This window comes from Silurus meridionalis, chromosome 17, assembly GCF_014805685.1.
Source record: "Silurus meridionalis isolate SWU-2019-XX chromosome 17, ASM1480568v1, whole genome shotgun sequence".
Taxonomy (NCBI): Eukaryota; Metazoa; Chordata; class Actinopteri; order Siluriformes; family Siluridae; genus Silurus; species Silurus meridionalis.
In genome coordinates this window covers 22022300-22039624 of record NC_060900.1, presented here as the reverse complement: position 1 = coordinate 22039624, position 17325 = coordinate 22022300, and the positions used below count along the sequence as shown (strand labels likewise).

At 35.6% G+C, this 17325-nt stretch overlaps 1 protein-coding gene across 1 annotated transcript in view; it reads right to left on the bottom strand.

Annotated features, from left to right (window-relative positions):
• Positions 1 to 17325, bottom strand: part of pde4d (phosphodiesterase 4D, cAMP-specific) — a 169526-nt gene that overhangs the window by 148482 nt on the left and 3719 nt on the right. The window contains exons 2-3 of the mRNA XM_046870704.1: positions 13210 to 13303; positions 1021 to 1250 (exon numbers count right to left, since the gene is read on the bottom strand). Coding sequence (XP_046726660.1) covers positions 1021 to 1250; positions 13210 to 13251 — 272 coding nt within the window. The 5' untranslated portion in view covers positions 13252 to 13303. The remainder of the gene's footprint in view (positions 1 to 1020; positions 1251 to 13209; positions 13304 to 17325) is intronic.

Genomic DNA, 17325 nt, shown 5'->3' with positions numbered 1-17325 from the left:
AAGCATAGCTCGTTTCTGAGATTAATGTTACATGCCAAATCCAAATGTAAATTCAGAGCTGACATTTACAGCAACCAGTTGAGTAAACATTCATTTCGAAAAAGAAACATTCCGGTTTTTCCTCTCAAAGAGACAAAGTGTGAGGTAGGTAGGTAGATAAGTAGGTAGGTAGGTAGGTAGGTAGGTAGGTAGGTAGGTAGGTAGGTAGATAGATAGATAGATAGATAGATAGATAGATAGATAGATAGATAGATAGATAGATAGATAGATAGATAGATAGATAGATAGATAGATAAGACATAAATGTATGTGTTAGATTTTTTCAAAAAATTTAAGATTATAACTATACCTGAATTGTAGCATGGACACTATATTGGATCGACAAAACAATTAATCTTAACAGTAAGATTGTTGCTGTTTATTGTCTGAGACTATCATGCAGGTTTAACATTTTTAAGTTTAGTTACATGATGAACACCAAAAAAATTATTCCAAGCAACAGTTTATCCATGGGTAGGTGCCAGATTAAAGCATCCTAGAGAACATCCTGAAAGGTAGTCTACTACAGCAAAGCAGATGAAGGTTAAACAAATACACGAGGGCTAGCTCAAACAAAAGTATGCTAATGTTTCCCACAATATCTAAAAGGAAACAGTCTCTAAGTTAGAATGATATTATTTGCATAATTCAAATTAGCTATTGTACAAGTGTACAAAACTTTCTATTCAATTGATGTTGTCATCATACAGTACATTCAGCACTGGCAATTCTTGTGTACACACTAGCACTTGAAATGTATAGGATGGCAAAGAAGTCTACAGTGTTGGTGAATCCAAATGCAAGCATACAGTAAATTTAGCATCTGTAACCTCTAGAGTGCAGTTACATGTTTTTAAACCTAAAAGAAGCCTCTGAGAGGATGCTTTGGTTTCCTAAATAGGTAAAAGGCACCTTTCAGAAAGTGTAACCTTAACAAAGAATTATGTAACCAGCATTATATATAAAGGTTCAGCTTCGTACCTGCTGTTCTCAGCAGAGGTGATGGCGATGAGCGGTGGAGCTCTCAGGGGGAGGCTGGTGGGCCGTGGCTGTGCCGTTTCCGTCTCTGATCTTCTATCACAGTAGTACTGTTCAGCCTGTCGAAAGACCAGTGGTGGCAGCTGCAAACTGCGACATGAGAGCCTTCGCACTGTGAAGGGCTCCATGCAGGTGAGTGGACATCCTTCAGGAGACAAGGAGGAGTCCGACACCTGAGCAAGAAGGGGTCAAAGTCACACTGGGAGATGATCTTTATGGCTCTTTAGTGTTGATGGTTTCGGCAGACTTGCCTTTTGTGTAAAACAGTTGAGAGAAGAATTTAGAATGGAATTACAATACTCTAAAGCAAACTAACCAATTCTTAGCCACAACATTTGATACCTTGTCTATTCACAATCAATTACATTATGAAGTCCATTTATAATTGAATTGTTTTTTTCTCCATTGTATTAAAATTTCCCTACACTTGAGCTAGGAGACCCAAATATGTTCTAGCATGACAACGTCCCGTGCACAAAGCCCGCTAAATAAGGATTTGCATGGGTTGGATTGGAAGATCTTGAGTGGCCTGTTATAGAGCTCTGACCTAAATCCTTTGGAATAAATTAAAACACTGCTTGCACCCTATGCCTCCTCACCCTACATCAATACTTGACATTACTAACACCATCGCGGTTGAATTAGCACAAATCTGCACACCCACACTCCAAAATGTAGTGGAACATTGTCATAAAAGAGTGGAGGAACAAACGTGGAATGAATTGTCATGACATTTATAATGTAATTGTCTGTAAATAACAATTGTCTGTAAATAACAATAACAATGACTTCTAAAGCTGAAATAAGAAGAAAAAAAGAAGAACAACAAGATCAGGACACTAAAAGAAACCTTTGCTATGTTTCAACACAGACGGCTAATGGGGCAATACTGGAGAAACTGTACCTCTTCTAAATTTTATACGGATTAAATTATTCTGAGAATATTTGTATTCGAGGTGAATTGGTTTATTTAAAAGTAGACTTTTCGAGCTTAATATACATATATTTGTTATGTCTGTGAGGCGAGTATTCAGTGAGATTCAGGTTGTTTTATTTATGTGTCTGTGAAGAGAGATGACAGAGATGGCAGGGAGCGCCCTGTCGGTTTTCTTTATTTTGCAAAAGCACAGCATTTTTTATGTCGTTATTATGAGTGTATACAAATTAAAGTAGACCTTTTACAGATTTGAATAATGTGTTGCTCTTCTCTGTACAATCAAAAAAGACTAAATTGAGAGCGTTATACGGAAAGAATGCCACAAAAAGCAGCCGCACGTTTGTCGACCTCAGAGGGTTAATTGTAGGATGTGCGCACCGTTTTGGTGTTTGATTTGAGACTTGGCACATCAGTTAAACAAATGTTTACTGATTAAAAGGTTTTTTATATCTGAGTAAAATAAGGACATCGTGAATAAACGTGTGTTGCGCTGAAAGTTTTCATTTCGCTTCTTATATATTCATTTATTTACATTTTTTAAAAATGGTCAAACAGAAACGCACGCTGCATTAATGGTTAATTAAATTAGTGCTGTTGAATTGAATTTGCGTTAACGCGTTATTGTCATGTTAATTTTGACAGCCCTAGTGAATATATTTAATATAAAATTAATATATTAATTTAATATATTAATTAAAACAAATAAAAATTGTATTACCTAATGAATGTATCCAGCCTGAACATATAAAACACAAGCACAGACAAGATAATGATGTTGATCAGGTGATTAGGAATGTCTCAGTTATGTTTAAATCACTGACTCCCTCTGTCTCATCCACGTTAACCCCATATTTCTTATTGCCTTCTGCCTTGCTCATTGTTAGCTTCGTAAACTACCCTACATCTGTGGTGTGTGATAACCAGGAAAGGATACCCCAGTGGTAGATAAAAAAAAAACACGCAATGACAGGAATTTGAATGGCTGAAAACGGCATGCAATGAGAAGAAAAATATCGACATTTCACGCAATAGTATTACAACTAATGTAACGAGTCTGATTTCAAAATGTGAGAAGTACAAAGTACAGATATTTGTGTATAAAATGTAAAAGATTCACTGAAATAAATAGTAAAGTACTGATACCAGAAAAATCTACTTAAGAACAGTAACGAAGTTTTTGTACGTCTGCTTAGTACATGCTGCTTATATATCACACCTTTTACCTTTTGTGTCACTGTAACCAAATAATTAATGCTATTCATTATACCCTTCAGTGGTAGCAATGTTGTTTGATTGGTGTATATGGTGAATTGAGAATCTTCCATAAATATTGACTCAACATCTCTTTAACGAAAACCTTTTTATTTTTGTTAAATAACAGCATATTTTTTATCAGTTAATTGTTTGCCTTAGATTTTGTACATCCACCATCCAAGTGAAGAAGTTGTTACTATAGAAACAATTTGTTGATTGAGTGCTTTATTATAATCCTACCATTCGATTTAGATTCAGAATCGACAACTCATGTCAACAATCATGTCTTGGTATAAAAAGTAATTGATTTTTGTTAAATCAGTACACTTTCTGCAGAAATTAAAAAAATCCATATTAGGGGAGGGTTGTAAATGTGAGTGGAGGCGGGGCACAGTGTGTGACATGCTAATGAGATGGCCGAGGGGGAGCGATGGACAGTTTGACACATGGTAGCCTGTAGCGAATGCTAACGATCTCCTTGTGTGTGTCTGCTGCTCTTTCAACTGTAACAAAAAAATGCATATCCTACATTATATATACACCACTTTTGTTTAGATGTAATTAAGTTTTACTAGCTACTTAGATTCACCAGTATCACCAATGATTTCAGCTCCTGATCTCAGGTAAAGTCGCAGCTTAGTGGGTAAGACTTCTGATCAGAAGGCAGTGAGTTAAAATCCCAACAACTCTCCAAATGTCAGTGCAAGGCACCTAACTCTTAACTACTCACATGTATTAACAAGATATTTGTAAGTTGCTCTTGATAAGGGCATCTGCCACATGTTCTTCTTTCTAAGGTTTAATTTCCTTAAGAATGTCATGTCATGTCAACTGTACACATCTAATAAGCAGTCAGATTTAACAAGGTGACAAACCACAGTTATACGCTTTAACAGTCAATTAAATACAGAAAATACAGCTGAGAGTAATAAATGAAGACGCATCAAATCACATGCAATTGAGGACTGCTTTAAGGAAAAATCCACAATGGACAAATCCTCTCCAGATTACCAGAGGGCAATCTCTATTATTGTTGAATTTTTTGCACTGAGATCTTGGACAAACCTGTCTTGTTTTTCACTTTTTAGTGCCCTTTTAATAGTGTTGTGTTTTCTCCCTTACTTTGCTTGGTATTTGTATTGTATTGCACTGCGTCATGGCTATTCTTGTATTTATCCTCTTTTGTAACCATGGTAGACTCTTTTTGTAGTCTTTGTTGTTTTTCTAGTCTTCTGAACCTTGCCTTGCTTTTTTCTTCCCTTTGGAATTTAGGGTTATTGGATGCTACAAGCCATGTATTTATAGCAGCCCTTAAAGAATTTTATCGATTTACATAATAATAATAATGATGATGATGATGATGATGATGATGATGATGATGATAATAATAATTTAAAAAATGCACTATAGAAGTGTTACTGTTACAGTGAAAACTATCAAAATATTTTGTCCCAATTTACTATTCATTAGTGTTCATATCAGCAGGAATTCAACCTTGCAAAATTCACTCCGTTATTATGCCAAAGTTGTGTGTCTGGTTGTTATACAAACTTATAGCCAAGGGAAAACGTGTGTTGTAGACCAGCCAGAGCTGTCATATAAGTTTCCATTCAATAAAAACAGACACACTTTCCCCCCATTCTAAGTTTTCAAAAAACAGTTGTTACATAACTATGGACTATTTGTTGTAATAGATCATTCATAATCCATTACATCTTTAAGAGCAGCAGCAATGTAAAAGTTTAACAAATGTAGAAGGTCTAGATGCGTGGAGGTCTAGATGGTGTTGATGGCACATCATGCATGTCTATAGCAGCTGAATCAGTGATACACTACAGAGGCAGAGCTACAAATGGCTTTTTAAGGAGTCATGCATTAACCAGTTCCTCTGTGCTCCCTATATATTGTCATATATTTCTTTTCTTGTTCAGGAACTTAATTGTATCCCTTGGGTGCAAAACAACCAGATTTACCATATAGTAGTTTGCAAAAGAATCAACCCTTTATAATTTATCTAATTTGTCCAAATAACAAAGTTAAATAATCAAATGTTTCCTGCCGGTATTTAATATCATGTTCTCTTACTGTGAATTGTTAAATGCAGCATCAATATTTTCCTTAACAAGAACACAGTTGTGTCATTCTGATGAAAAGGAGTGAACATTAAGACTGTGGAGCATTCAAAGGATGTTAAAGCCACTTATCTACTACACAGACAGGACTCTCCCTTGGAGAATACAGTGGCTGAGAGTGAAGTGAAGGTGCGCCAGACCACCATTTCAAGAGCTGTACATAATTGAGGACTGAATTGAAGGGTGGTAATAAAGAAACCATTGCTCAAAGAGGAACTAAAGTATATGAAAGCACAAGAGTGACCCAGTAAAGATGTGGGTGTTTTACTAAACATACCTCAATGCAGACCATGTCTACTAAAAAATGGTGGTGGCAGCGTCATGCTCCAGGAATGGTGTCTTTCTTAGAATCTAGTCTTTTTTTTTCTTATTTTTTATTATTAAATCCAGAATAGATGAAGGAAAATAAAGATCTGCTTAATTCTGTTAAAAAGGCTACGGAAAACGTCACATTTAAATGATGGTCCCAAACACAAGGTCACAGCAATGCAGTGGGATTGGTTAAGGGTGTTCTAAACTGGTCTTAATTTGTTTACAGACTGAAAGCTGTAATTGCAGCTAGCAAGTATTAATCTGAATAGGTTGTAGAAGGTTTAGAAAGTAATCAATCGCCCAGGTTTAAAATGTAATAGAAGTAACCATTATCAGACACATTATCATACACATATGTGGGTGAAGTACATTACACTAAATTAGCTTAGTCACAGGCTCATTCTTTCTGCTGCATTAACAAGAACTCAAATGGAGTGAAAAACACGACGGGTGTTTTATAGGATTATATCAAATTTTTTTTTACCAAGATTGTGTAATGCCTTAATTAAATTTTGTAATGCCTATTAATATAAGTAACTATGTGCCCATTCATAAACACTTGATAGTTACAATGAACTGCTGATAAATTTCAATACACACAAATGGCAAATAATGGAAAAGCAAAACAACTGACACTTAAGACTCTGTGTTTCACTAAAACATCTTCGGTGTACATTGGAATCATTTCTAAGTCACAGACCTGTACTGGGGGAACCTTTTTCAGAAAGATCACCCGTCTTGATGATGGTGTTAACAAGTGCTATCTAACACACCACTCCAAGATATCCCATAGGTATTCAACAGGATTAGATCTGGTGAGTGTGAAGGCACTAGCATATGATTCATATATATTTCATTGAGTGAGCCATTATGCTTTTTGGATGAAGGGATTATCACCTTTTTCTTTTTCTTTAACATCCTGATCCAAAATCCAATGTTAATTGGACCTTAATGGCATTTTTATATATAGACAATGGAAGGATGTTCATTGCTTGATTAAATATAATAGGCATTACAAAATTTAATTGAGGCATTACACAATCTTGGTAAAAAAAAAAAATTATATATAATCCTATAAAACACCCGTCGTGTTTTTCACTCCATTTGAGTTCTTGTTAACTTTACCTGTCTGAAAACATCTGTATGTATTATTGTTCCCTACATATTTGTTAATTTAACAGTTAATTTAATCTGAACCCTGTCTTTCAAACTATAGGTTTGTATTCTGAGAAAACAATGTTAAAATCAAAACCTTTCCTCTTTATGGCTGAATAAAAGCAGATGTCTTGCAGATCTACATAAGCCACAGATCAGACACTATGATCATAGGATCTCATATCCTAGGAGAAGATTTTGTTCTGCTTCAATGCAGAAACACAAGTTTTAATATTTGTTCCCCCCACCCTCTTATTTTAATTTGTTGTGTCAATCATTCTTTGGCAGATCAGTAACAGCTGTGCATGACTAATCATTTAAATATCTTAAGTCACAGACAGCAGCGCATGAGGGAATACTATTAGTACAGCATTTACATCTTAATATACCCCATCTCCACCACCCCCACCCATATTTTCTTCCTCTTTCACTTACATTTTATCTCTCACTCTCTTTTTGATGCCAGGCACAACCATTCCAGATGCTTCTGTGTTTCACATATTACTTAAATGTGAGGCAAGACCACAAGCATGACAATCAGGAAAAACTTGGGTTTTCTGAAATCCCCTTTCGTTCCTGTTATGACTGTCAATTTTGCCTCCTGTTGACTCCAAGCCCTGCAGATGGATAAGCCTCCCATCCCTGTGGACTCGCAACAGCAGTGATCAGCAAGATCTACTTTAACCAGACTGGCTCAAAGCATGTAGAAAGGCTTACTAAGCATACTTCAACCAATCATCCAGTAGGTAGTTTATCGTTCTAAGACGTGAATATATTTAGGTATTGCTATTACCTGTTCCATTTGTACTAGACAGTGGCGGGCGGTCAGGACCAGCAAAGCCTTCTCTGCTGGCCTAAACACTATCAGAAGCACTGACCTACATTTACAACCTAAATTTTATATTTGTTCCATGAAATTGTATTATTTATTGCCAACAGTTTATTCTCTTCATTTCGTAGCATTTCTCTCGGCTACACTGCTTCCAGTACGTGTATGTGGATGTTAGATTTTTTGTCCAATCAGATTTCAGGCTCTATGTGCTGCCTTGTCAATCTAATCTGCCCAGAGCCTTCAAAATCAATACTGCTGGCATTTTTTTAACCATAGTCTCCTTAATAAATAGCTCTGTTTTTTTAACTAATCAGATTTCTTATTCTCCTCATAGCGAATAATGTCAGCATTTTTCCGTTCTCTGATTAGTTGGTCAGGGGGAAACTGGTACAGCTAAGTTAAACTAGCAAAACACGTGTACAGCTCTGCACACATTAATACATCAAAGTTAGACTTTTTTATGTTGTGTTTTTGTATTGTATTGATGTTTTTTATAATTGTGATGTGATAGTAGTGGTATTAAGAGGTGGATTAAGTCGGTGACGTCCCCACTGAAGGCCTGCCACTGGTACTAGATAATGTATTTTATGTTACCTTAGACCAGGTTCTGTAATCCTTCTCAGGCTAGTTTGACTTTCAAAATATAAATAGTTTTTTCTCAAGCTTATTCACCAGAGGTGTTTTTTCTATGTATCATCCAAAAGTAGTCATCTCATTAATAATGAATAATTTTTTTTTACTTTGATTCGGTAATGCTGGCAGCCAAACAGTATGTCACCTCCTGAACAGAAAAGTCAAGAATATATTTTGTCATGTGGCTTGACCTTAAGCAGCAATGTGTTTTTCCCATGAAAACAAACAGCTCTATTTGTCATGTCATAAAGACTTGGCATGGTTAAAAAAAAATAAATAACACTATAACACTATAAGACTTCATTCAACCCTGACCAGAAGCAGCTAGATAATGGAATATATGAGAGATTGTCAAACCGTTTGCCAATTACATCCATTATGGTTGTTGTATTACAAGCATTCAACTCTAATATGATATTCCCATACAGGCTTGACTAAATAATTAGCAGTATGACTACTACTTTACCAGACTTGCCAACCTTTATATATTTTTATTAATACTAAAATGTATTAATATATATATTAATAAAAATTTACAGAAGCCAACTTCGCAAGCTGTCATCTAGAAATTGTTATGCTCAGAGTCTAGTTTTCATTCAGAAATGTAGATCTAACATAAATGCATGATTCTTATTGGCTACCAGCTGGTCTCACTTGACGTCTGGTGTAGTTAAATATGGAATCGTAAAAATGGCCCTGTTGAAAAGAGCTTGTGAAAATGATTAAAATGGTCAAAAGCTGTATTTTCTTTGGCCAAAAGTAAAAACAGGCTAGTAGTTAGTAATCGAAGTGAGTATAAATGCTGTATGCTTTTCTCCTTTGGTCAGTGCAAGCAGTCACACATGTTCTGGCAGAAACCAGAGTGTGTGTATCTAAAAGGTTCAATGGTAAACATCAGGCGTTAGGGGAAAATGGCTGCCACTTGTCTCTTTTTGACACTGGAAAAGCTTATATACACATTTTCTGTCTTTCTATTCTAGGAAAAAATGCTACATACTATTTCTAATATATACTGTTTCTGACTAAACCAGATGGGTGGCAGCTTTTTCTGCCCCTAAGTACATGGTGGCTGGTGCAAAACTACAGTTTATACATCGCGAAAGCACTATATTGATACAGTAGTGTGTTTTTACCCATCCCCCGTCCCTTTTCAGTGCGACCATTCACTATTTCTATTGAGTTATCAGGTCTGTTTTACTGTTCATTAAAGCTCGGAACTAATGACATAGGGACAGTGATTTGTTTCTGAAACGCACTACTGAGAAACTAACACCCAATGCTATTATTCCATAATCTCTTCTGCATACAAACCACAAACTCAGCATTTACTGCAAAATGAGGCAAACCTAAATGTCCTTCTAAATCTTGTAGCCGTATCTTCAATAGCAACACATTAACCAAATGAAAGTGAACAACATCAGAGGAAAAGGTCCATGGGAAACAAATTAACCTCCCATAAGCTTTCTGCCATTCACAAACAGCCTAATTATTACCTGCACGGAATGTGCAATCATATCAGTCAATAAGAGTAAATAAGCAAGCATTAGATATAATTAATGGTGTTTCCACAGATGTGTTGAGGATGCAAACATTTTAATTAAGTCAGTCTCGGCTGCTGCAGACTATTAAATATAAATAAAGGGGGAACCTGCTTTATATTGGCACTGTCAACTCTGACACATTTAGTTTGCTATATTAAATGAAGGTGCAGTATAATTGAGAAAATTTATGTATATTTAAACTTCCTTTGCATAATTATTCAATTATGAGGGTCTAAAACTGCTTGGATATAAAAAAAGTGAGATGCTGTTTCTTGTTCTTTGGAAATAAAGTCAGAAATGAAAATCAATCTAAGTAATAAGAGGGTTTTTCATCATTATGTCTGAGTAAACAGTACAAAACAAGACAAAGTAATAAAAAAGCTGGAACAATATTTTAATAATGAAGAGGTAATAAGAAGTAGGGCTACTTGGTACCTCCAGAAGTTAAATCTTATTGAGGTTTAATCATGCAAGACTTGAATAGATTGTGTTTAAATGTTGGAACATTCTTAAAGAAGAAAACCTTCCACATGTTTGAGATAGGATTGAGTGGATATTTACTTCCTGTGCTCAACAAAATCGAATCAAGTTGTTTAGAATTTTTTTAGGTTGCTGTACAACCATGAAAATCAGAAACCATATGAGTTTGATATTTTTAGATATAAATTCATCTGGGTGTAGGAAATATGGTGATGGTCAATGCTTTACATCACATGACTTTGTTGCTTGGGAGGTCTAGGTTTATATATTGCACATTTGTGTCTGTTCTAAATGGAGCTTATATTAATACTTTTCAAGTTTAATCAAAATGCGGATGGACAAATATGGATGCTTTATGCAAATGTATGATTAATATTAGTTAAACCACACTCAACGTAGAGCATGAAGACAAAATCAGCATATTTGTTGTTATGCTTTCTAACGCAACCCTCCCCATTTATCCGGGCTTGTGCAACCCTAATGGCTGGGTTCGCATGAAAATATATGAAGTAAATAATCAGGACATCAAAAGGAACTTTTGCTATGTTTCCACACGATTGGTTTTAATTCCCAGATGTGTGCGTCTTGGCGGACTTTGGTGCTTTTGAACATCCCATTACACATTTAGTCACATTTCCTTTTATAACAATTTCCGACCTTCTGGGAAAATCTTCCACTAGATTGTGGAGTGAAGCTGTGGAGATTTGTGGTTATTTTGGGGGAGATTTGTGAAGATACAATTGCAGTAAGAAAACAATTTAACTCTGAATCTTCTGAATTTCCAGAAAGGGAACCAAACCTGCTGTGTATTATGGGATTTATTTGCAGATTTGAGCCTCAAAAAGCAAAATGGACTAAAGTACAGATGCAGAATTGCAATAATCTAACGTGTTCTTGAAATTTGGACCAATGAACAAAAAGATAAAATAAAGTGTGTGTATAAACAAATTATACTAAACACGTTGTTGAAAAAAATCTGCTAGTGATTTAGTCACTTTGCATTTCAGGCCAGGTTTTGTTTTGTTTGTTGTTCCTTTGATTATGTTCAGTGCTAAAATAATCGAAGCAATTAGTAAATGTAGTAAATTTTGTTTTAGATTGGACTAACTCGCAAACAGACTAACAGCTGTAGAGGTTTAGTGTGAATAATCATGTGTGAGTAGTTGATTGCCACTGCCAATCATACACAGAGCATTTGTAGCATTTGTTTCTATATAATAAATGTGTTCTATATGAAATAGATTAGTCAGGGATATGTATTTCCTAAATCTCTCATTAATAATTTATTATTGTTACACACTTAATTCAAATCATGAATTCTTGTTGCTCAGGAGTTTAAAACTTTTTTGTGAATGATACACTTGTAGTTTGGGTCTCTTTTCCACTTGTGATTAAATCGCTTATAGATAACAGGTTATTTTGGGGGAGAGACCAGTGTAACAACAAGCTGAATGTGGACTAAGACAATTCATAATTCATTTAAACAGATATATCCTAATTGCTTTGTTGGATGTATTGTGGTCAAGTAAAATAAAAACCATTCCAAGTCAGACCCATTAGGGCAGTGAACCAAGCATCACATCAGAAGCAAGACAGTGAGACAGTGATAGCAGCAAAGAGGAAATGAAAGTAAGAGAAATGTTTACTACATTGTCTATCCAGCATATTACTTTAATACTGCAATTCTGGGTCATGCAATGTTATTTAAGATAACACATTTGTGTAATGCTGCTCAATGCAGTGAGATTGATATTTGGAGAATAAGAACTAAAAAGTGAAATATTTACTGACCCTAAAATGGTAGTGTCCAAAAGCCCCACCCAATTGTTCAAATAATATAGAATTACCACTACACCTGTGTCCATATTTGTAAATCAGTTACTTTTAATCCAAAGTGTGTTTTTGGTATGAGGTGTATTTGTTCCATCCTGTATAAATTCACGTGTCATACTGTAGATCAACATTAAAATATACAGAAATCAATTAATATTGAAATGTTGCTGAAAAGTGCTAAAGTTTTACACATGAATTGACTAAACAGTATAAATTAGTTTAAATATCCAAGCCTAGTGGATAGTCTCCTTTGTTGTCTTGAGTGTGGAAAGAATATCTATAAGAGCATCATCTTTTTGTGTGCAGGGCAGCTTGTGTATCTACTGTAAAAAAAATATTGGAACAGTTTGAATGGTTTGGACAGTAATTGAAACTTAGATACGATTATAAATTTGCAGTCGAATTATGTTACTATAAGTTATGCTCTGAAGATGGCTCAAAGGGCAAATGAAGGTGTTAATAGTATGAGGTGGATCTGACGTGAGTACTATGGAAAACAGCTTCTAACATCTCTGTACTCTAAGTGAAGATATTGTGCCCTTGAGCTAGACCCTCAAATCAAACTCATTTGTTTCTGAACATCTGGCCAAATACAGAAGGAATATTGGATTATTTCTGAGATATCTCATTTCATATGCTTCAACTAATTTATTCACTTATCCTCCTTTTCTCTGTGGAAATAGGATGTTGTTGACCATATCAAATAGTATTTGACCTACTGTGATCATTCTCATGTTGCTCTATTATAAAAAGAAACAAAAGGAAATGTGGCAAGCAATAGGAAAGGGCAGGTGAATGCTAATGTACTTGTACCAGCTGTGCAAAATTTCCAAAGGTCAAATATAACCGGCCCAGATGGACAGCCAGTCTCAGTCCTTTAATGTTACAGTTTTTAATTTGGAGGAAAGAAAATGCATTCTTCAGCTAAAATTTCTCTCTTATCTCAATGGAAAAGTTACTTAATCTGTCTGTCATAATATTATCACGTGTACATAACATTGCAAAGTGTATCTGTGCACTCACGCTTTCCATTTGGCTTTCTCCGCTGCAGGTATTCTCCTGCATCGTGGGGCCCTCGGCTCAAACAGAGCGGCCCTGCCGCTGGGAGGAAATCTTTCTGCAAGAGATCAGATAAAATTAGGAATCTGGCCCTCAATGAAATATTTAACAAATGTGAATCATGTTTGTGTAGAAAGCAGACAATGGCAGCAGCATGACTTAAATCTTATGTTCTCAAGCGGATGTGCTATGATCTTGGCAGAAAAGGAGTGATCATTATATGAGAAATAAATAAATGAAGGCCTTAAGCATGGAAAATGTTTTGATCTAATCCTGAAAAGCCTTGTGCCAAAGGAAATGAACACCTCAGGATGATCTCTGCATTAGTAAGGCATCCATGATAGCATTTATGGCATTTGGCAGAAGCTCTGATGCAAAATGACTTACAATTATTTTATTTATGCAACTGAACAGTTAAAGTTTCAGTGGCCCAACAGTGGCAGCTTGGCAGTGCTGAGATTTGAGCTCACAACCTACAAGTCCAACACCTAGATCATTATCCTACACTATGATTTATACACATTGGACTACTGGCAATCCATATAAAACTGACCTACACTCTTACAACATTTTGCAAGTACTTGTAATAAGCACTTCAAAGTACATACTCCAATATCTCAGAAGAAGCTCTGAGAAATCATAAATGCTAAATGACACTGGGGAAAACTCTAATCAGTGAATTGACATGCTTTTTGCAACATTTCAAGCCTGTGACAAGTGGCTTTCCCTTTTCCAGTAGGATGCTGCATTATTGGCTGAACATGTTTGATTGGACTCACTTGAGATTTAATTGGCCAGACTCTGTATGTTTGGCTTTTGAAGGTATTATTTGGGCTTGAAGATGGAGTGTCCTTTATATAATAGATCTCTTCTTGCCCAAAGTTTCCACACAAGCAAAAAGAAAATTCGACATCAGGAGAATACCACAAAGTTACAAAACAAGGATTTAAGTTCAAATGAGAAAACCAGAACAAATCCTTTATCTCAAGCCTGCTGAGTGCCAGAGACTTGGATTCTCTGCATGAGGTTTTTCTTTAAAGCCCTGATTGTGCCCTAGTTGTTTAGGACATCTTGTCAAAGTCTTCTTTTCTGTTGGGTGCTCCGTTTATGATTTAGAAGTGTCCAGAACCATGTCTATCAAGGGAATTAAAGCTTTGTTGAGGTTGTTTGGTCATAGACATCAACAGTGTCCTCCAAAACATCTTTTATTTGTCATTTCTTGGTGACAAAATCGAAAAATATCAAGCTGTTGGGGAAACACAAGAGTACTACTGACTGAAGGTGGAAGCTGAGACCAAATTATCTCATGAGAACCCCCGGCTTATTCCATCTCTTGCCCCAGCTTTTTCCACATCTATCATTGAAACAGAAACTCTAATTGGCTGACAAAAAAAAGTTACAAGCGATCCAGTTCCTCATTCACTGTGATTTATTTCACATCACACCCAGCTAAAAGCAATCGATGGACAAATGGTGCGTGATCATACCTGCTAAAATATGAAGCGTGCACAGCATACTTCATATCGTAATGATTTACTGAACTTATCAATAAACACAAATATAAATAATTTGTCTAATTGAAAGGGGAAAAAATGACGTTCTATTGTAATAAGCATAAGTCGACGTATAAAGAAGTATAGACGTATAAACTAAAGTGAAATTTTCAATCATAGACCGATTGATTGAGTCATAAAATCAACACCACAGTTGTAGAACTTTTATTGTTATTTCTGTACACCAGTTGCACTTGAGATAACACACAAATGCAAACTACTCAAACTAATCAACTAAGTCACATTTAAACTTACTTACTTACAAACTTGTGAATTAAAATGAACAAATCAAAAGCTTTTTTAACATCTCAGGGACTGGGTCATGGCTTTGAATAGTTAATTATATCAGGGATTTTCATGGATTTTTTAAATTATATTTCATAAATAATATTACAACCTGTTTGACAATGAGTAAGTGTACAAAGAAATGGCAAATATCTTCCGAAAACATTCATTATCTCAACTATAGATTGCTCTTTTGAGGCCCGAATATCTCCATGACATATAACATGGTGGCAACAGTGCAAATATTTAATTTGATTAGGGCAGGGTGTCAGACTCGACTTCCTGGAGGGTCATAACACTACAAAAGCACCTAATCAGCCAATTACCAGTGCCTACATGAGCTGAATGTGGTGTGTTAGACGGGGAAAACACACAAACCTCAACTACTTCCTGTGTAAGAGAGACTACTAATTACTTTTAGTATCAATACAAAACAATGAAATTGTAATATTCTAGAATTGGATATTTGTCAGATTTTCCAAAGGTTCACCTCAATCTTTGGATCTGTAACATAACGTAAATGATGCATGTAAAGTTCAGCGGGTGATTATTGTAATTCTCTTCTTTCTTAATCATAGCAAATACTCCCTTTCCTTATATCTCCCTTTCACCCTGTTTCAGGTGCTCTCAAACTCTGCTCCCTGTTTTAGATTAGCATTTGTCACATTATTGCATGCCTTGTGTGACATTGTTTTGGCTATAGGCACACTGCTTAGTCTTTGCCTTTGTGTTTTTCTCACAGTGTAAATGGTGAACGAGCTGAAATGGACCGGCTGTTTTTCCCAGGTTTTAATCTCCAAAAACAGCAGCTTCAGAAGGTTTCTGGCTCCTTCATGTGGTGAGTCAGGGAATGTCCATCTAGGTTCTCACCTGGAGGTAATGCACAATATATCATTATTTGGCCACCTTAGTTTATGTTCATCTGACTGAGGTCTCTGTTATTAACATGTCTATATACAGTGAAACAAGTGATTAAGTTACTTTTATATTAAATACATGTATTCATCTTCTATTGTAAAGTAATACTGCAGTTACTGCACTATTTCCTATTGTGAGTTGATTAATCATCACTTCATCACTTGAGTGAAGAATAGTCTGTCTGTCTGTCTGTCTGTCTGTCTGTCTATCTGTCTGTCTGTCTGTCTGTCTGTCTGTCTGTCTGTCTGTCTGTCTTGACAAAAGACATACATTCTTTCTAAAGCCAGCATGTTAAAAGTCTTTTATTCTGCCTCACTTAAGGATTAATGATACATTTTTCAGTCTGCTGACTTATTCTAGATCTTGCTAGATCTTGAGAAATCCATTACTTAGTCATTTAATGAAGTAAAAGGGAACAAATTGGCCTGAGCTATGACTCAATATTACTTTTTATGTTACATAGGACAAGAACATTTGCTCTTTTTCTTTTGCCAGAGACTAAACCTCCTCGCAAAATTGACCATAAAGATTGCAGGCTAAACATAGAAAAAGTTAATAACTGTTGATGGGAAGTTTTCCATGGGAAACTCACTATGTTATGAACTGTGTAGTTTACAAATGAAACCAAAATAACTTCAGGAATGTATAGGCCAGGCAAGCATTTACTTGCTTGCTTATTTAGAAAGGGCCTTTATTTACGTATTCATTACAGCACAGTGAAATTTACTTCACATATCCCTGTTTGTTAGGATGTTGGAGTCACAGGTCTGACCATGATAAGGTGCACAAGACAAGGTTAAAGGCCTAGCTCAAAAGCCCAAAAGTGGCAGGTTGATGCAGGGGATTGAACCCCTGTCCTACTGATCAGTAACTCAACAGCGTTTAACCACTGAACCATCACTGCTTCCTTATTTATTCATTTCTTTATATATTTTAGAATACTGAATTGGGCTTTTATGGAAAATTAATCAATACAGAGTTCCTGTTAGCACCCTAAAGTTTATTATTTTCCCCAAATATTACATCCTTTATTAATTAATTAAATAATTCTATATTGTATAAAAGGATAAAGGAGATTTTTACTTGTCACATGTACATTACAGCACAGTGAAATTCTTTCTTTGCATATCCCAGCAATGTTAGGAAGCTATATATTTTAAAGTCACATTCTGTGTTTAATAAAGCAAGTTTGTCCCTTTTATCACTTGCATTATAGCAAGAATAAACAGGTTTTCTCTTTTCCAGAGACAGTATATCAAAAAAGCAGCTTGTCAAGAGAAACTGCAAAAAGTGTGACACAGTCTTCACAAAGCTTCACAAAGCA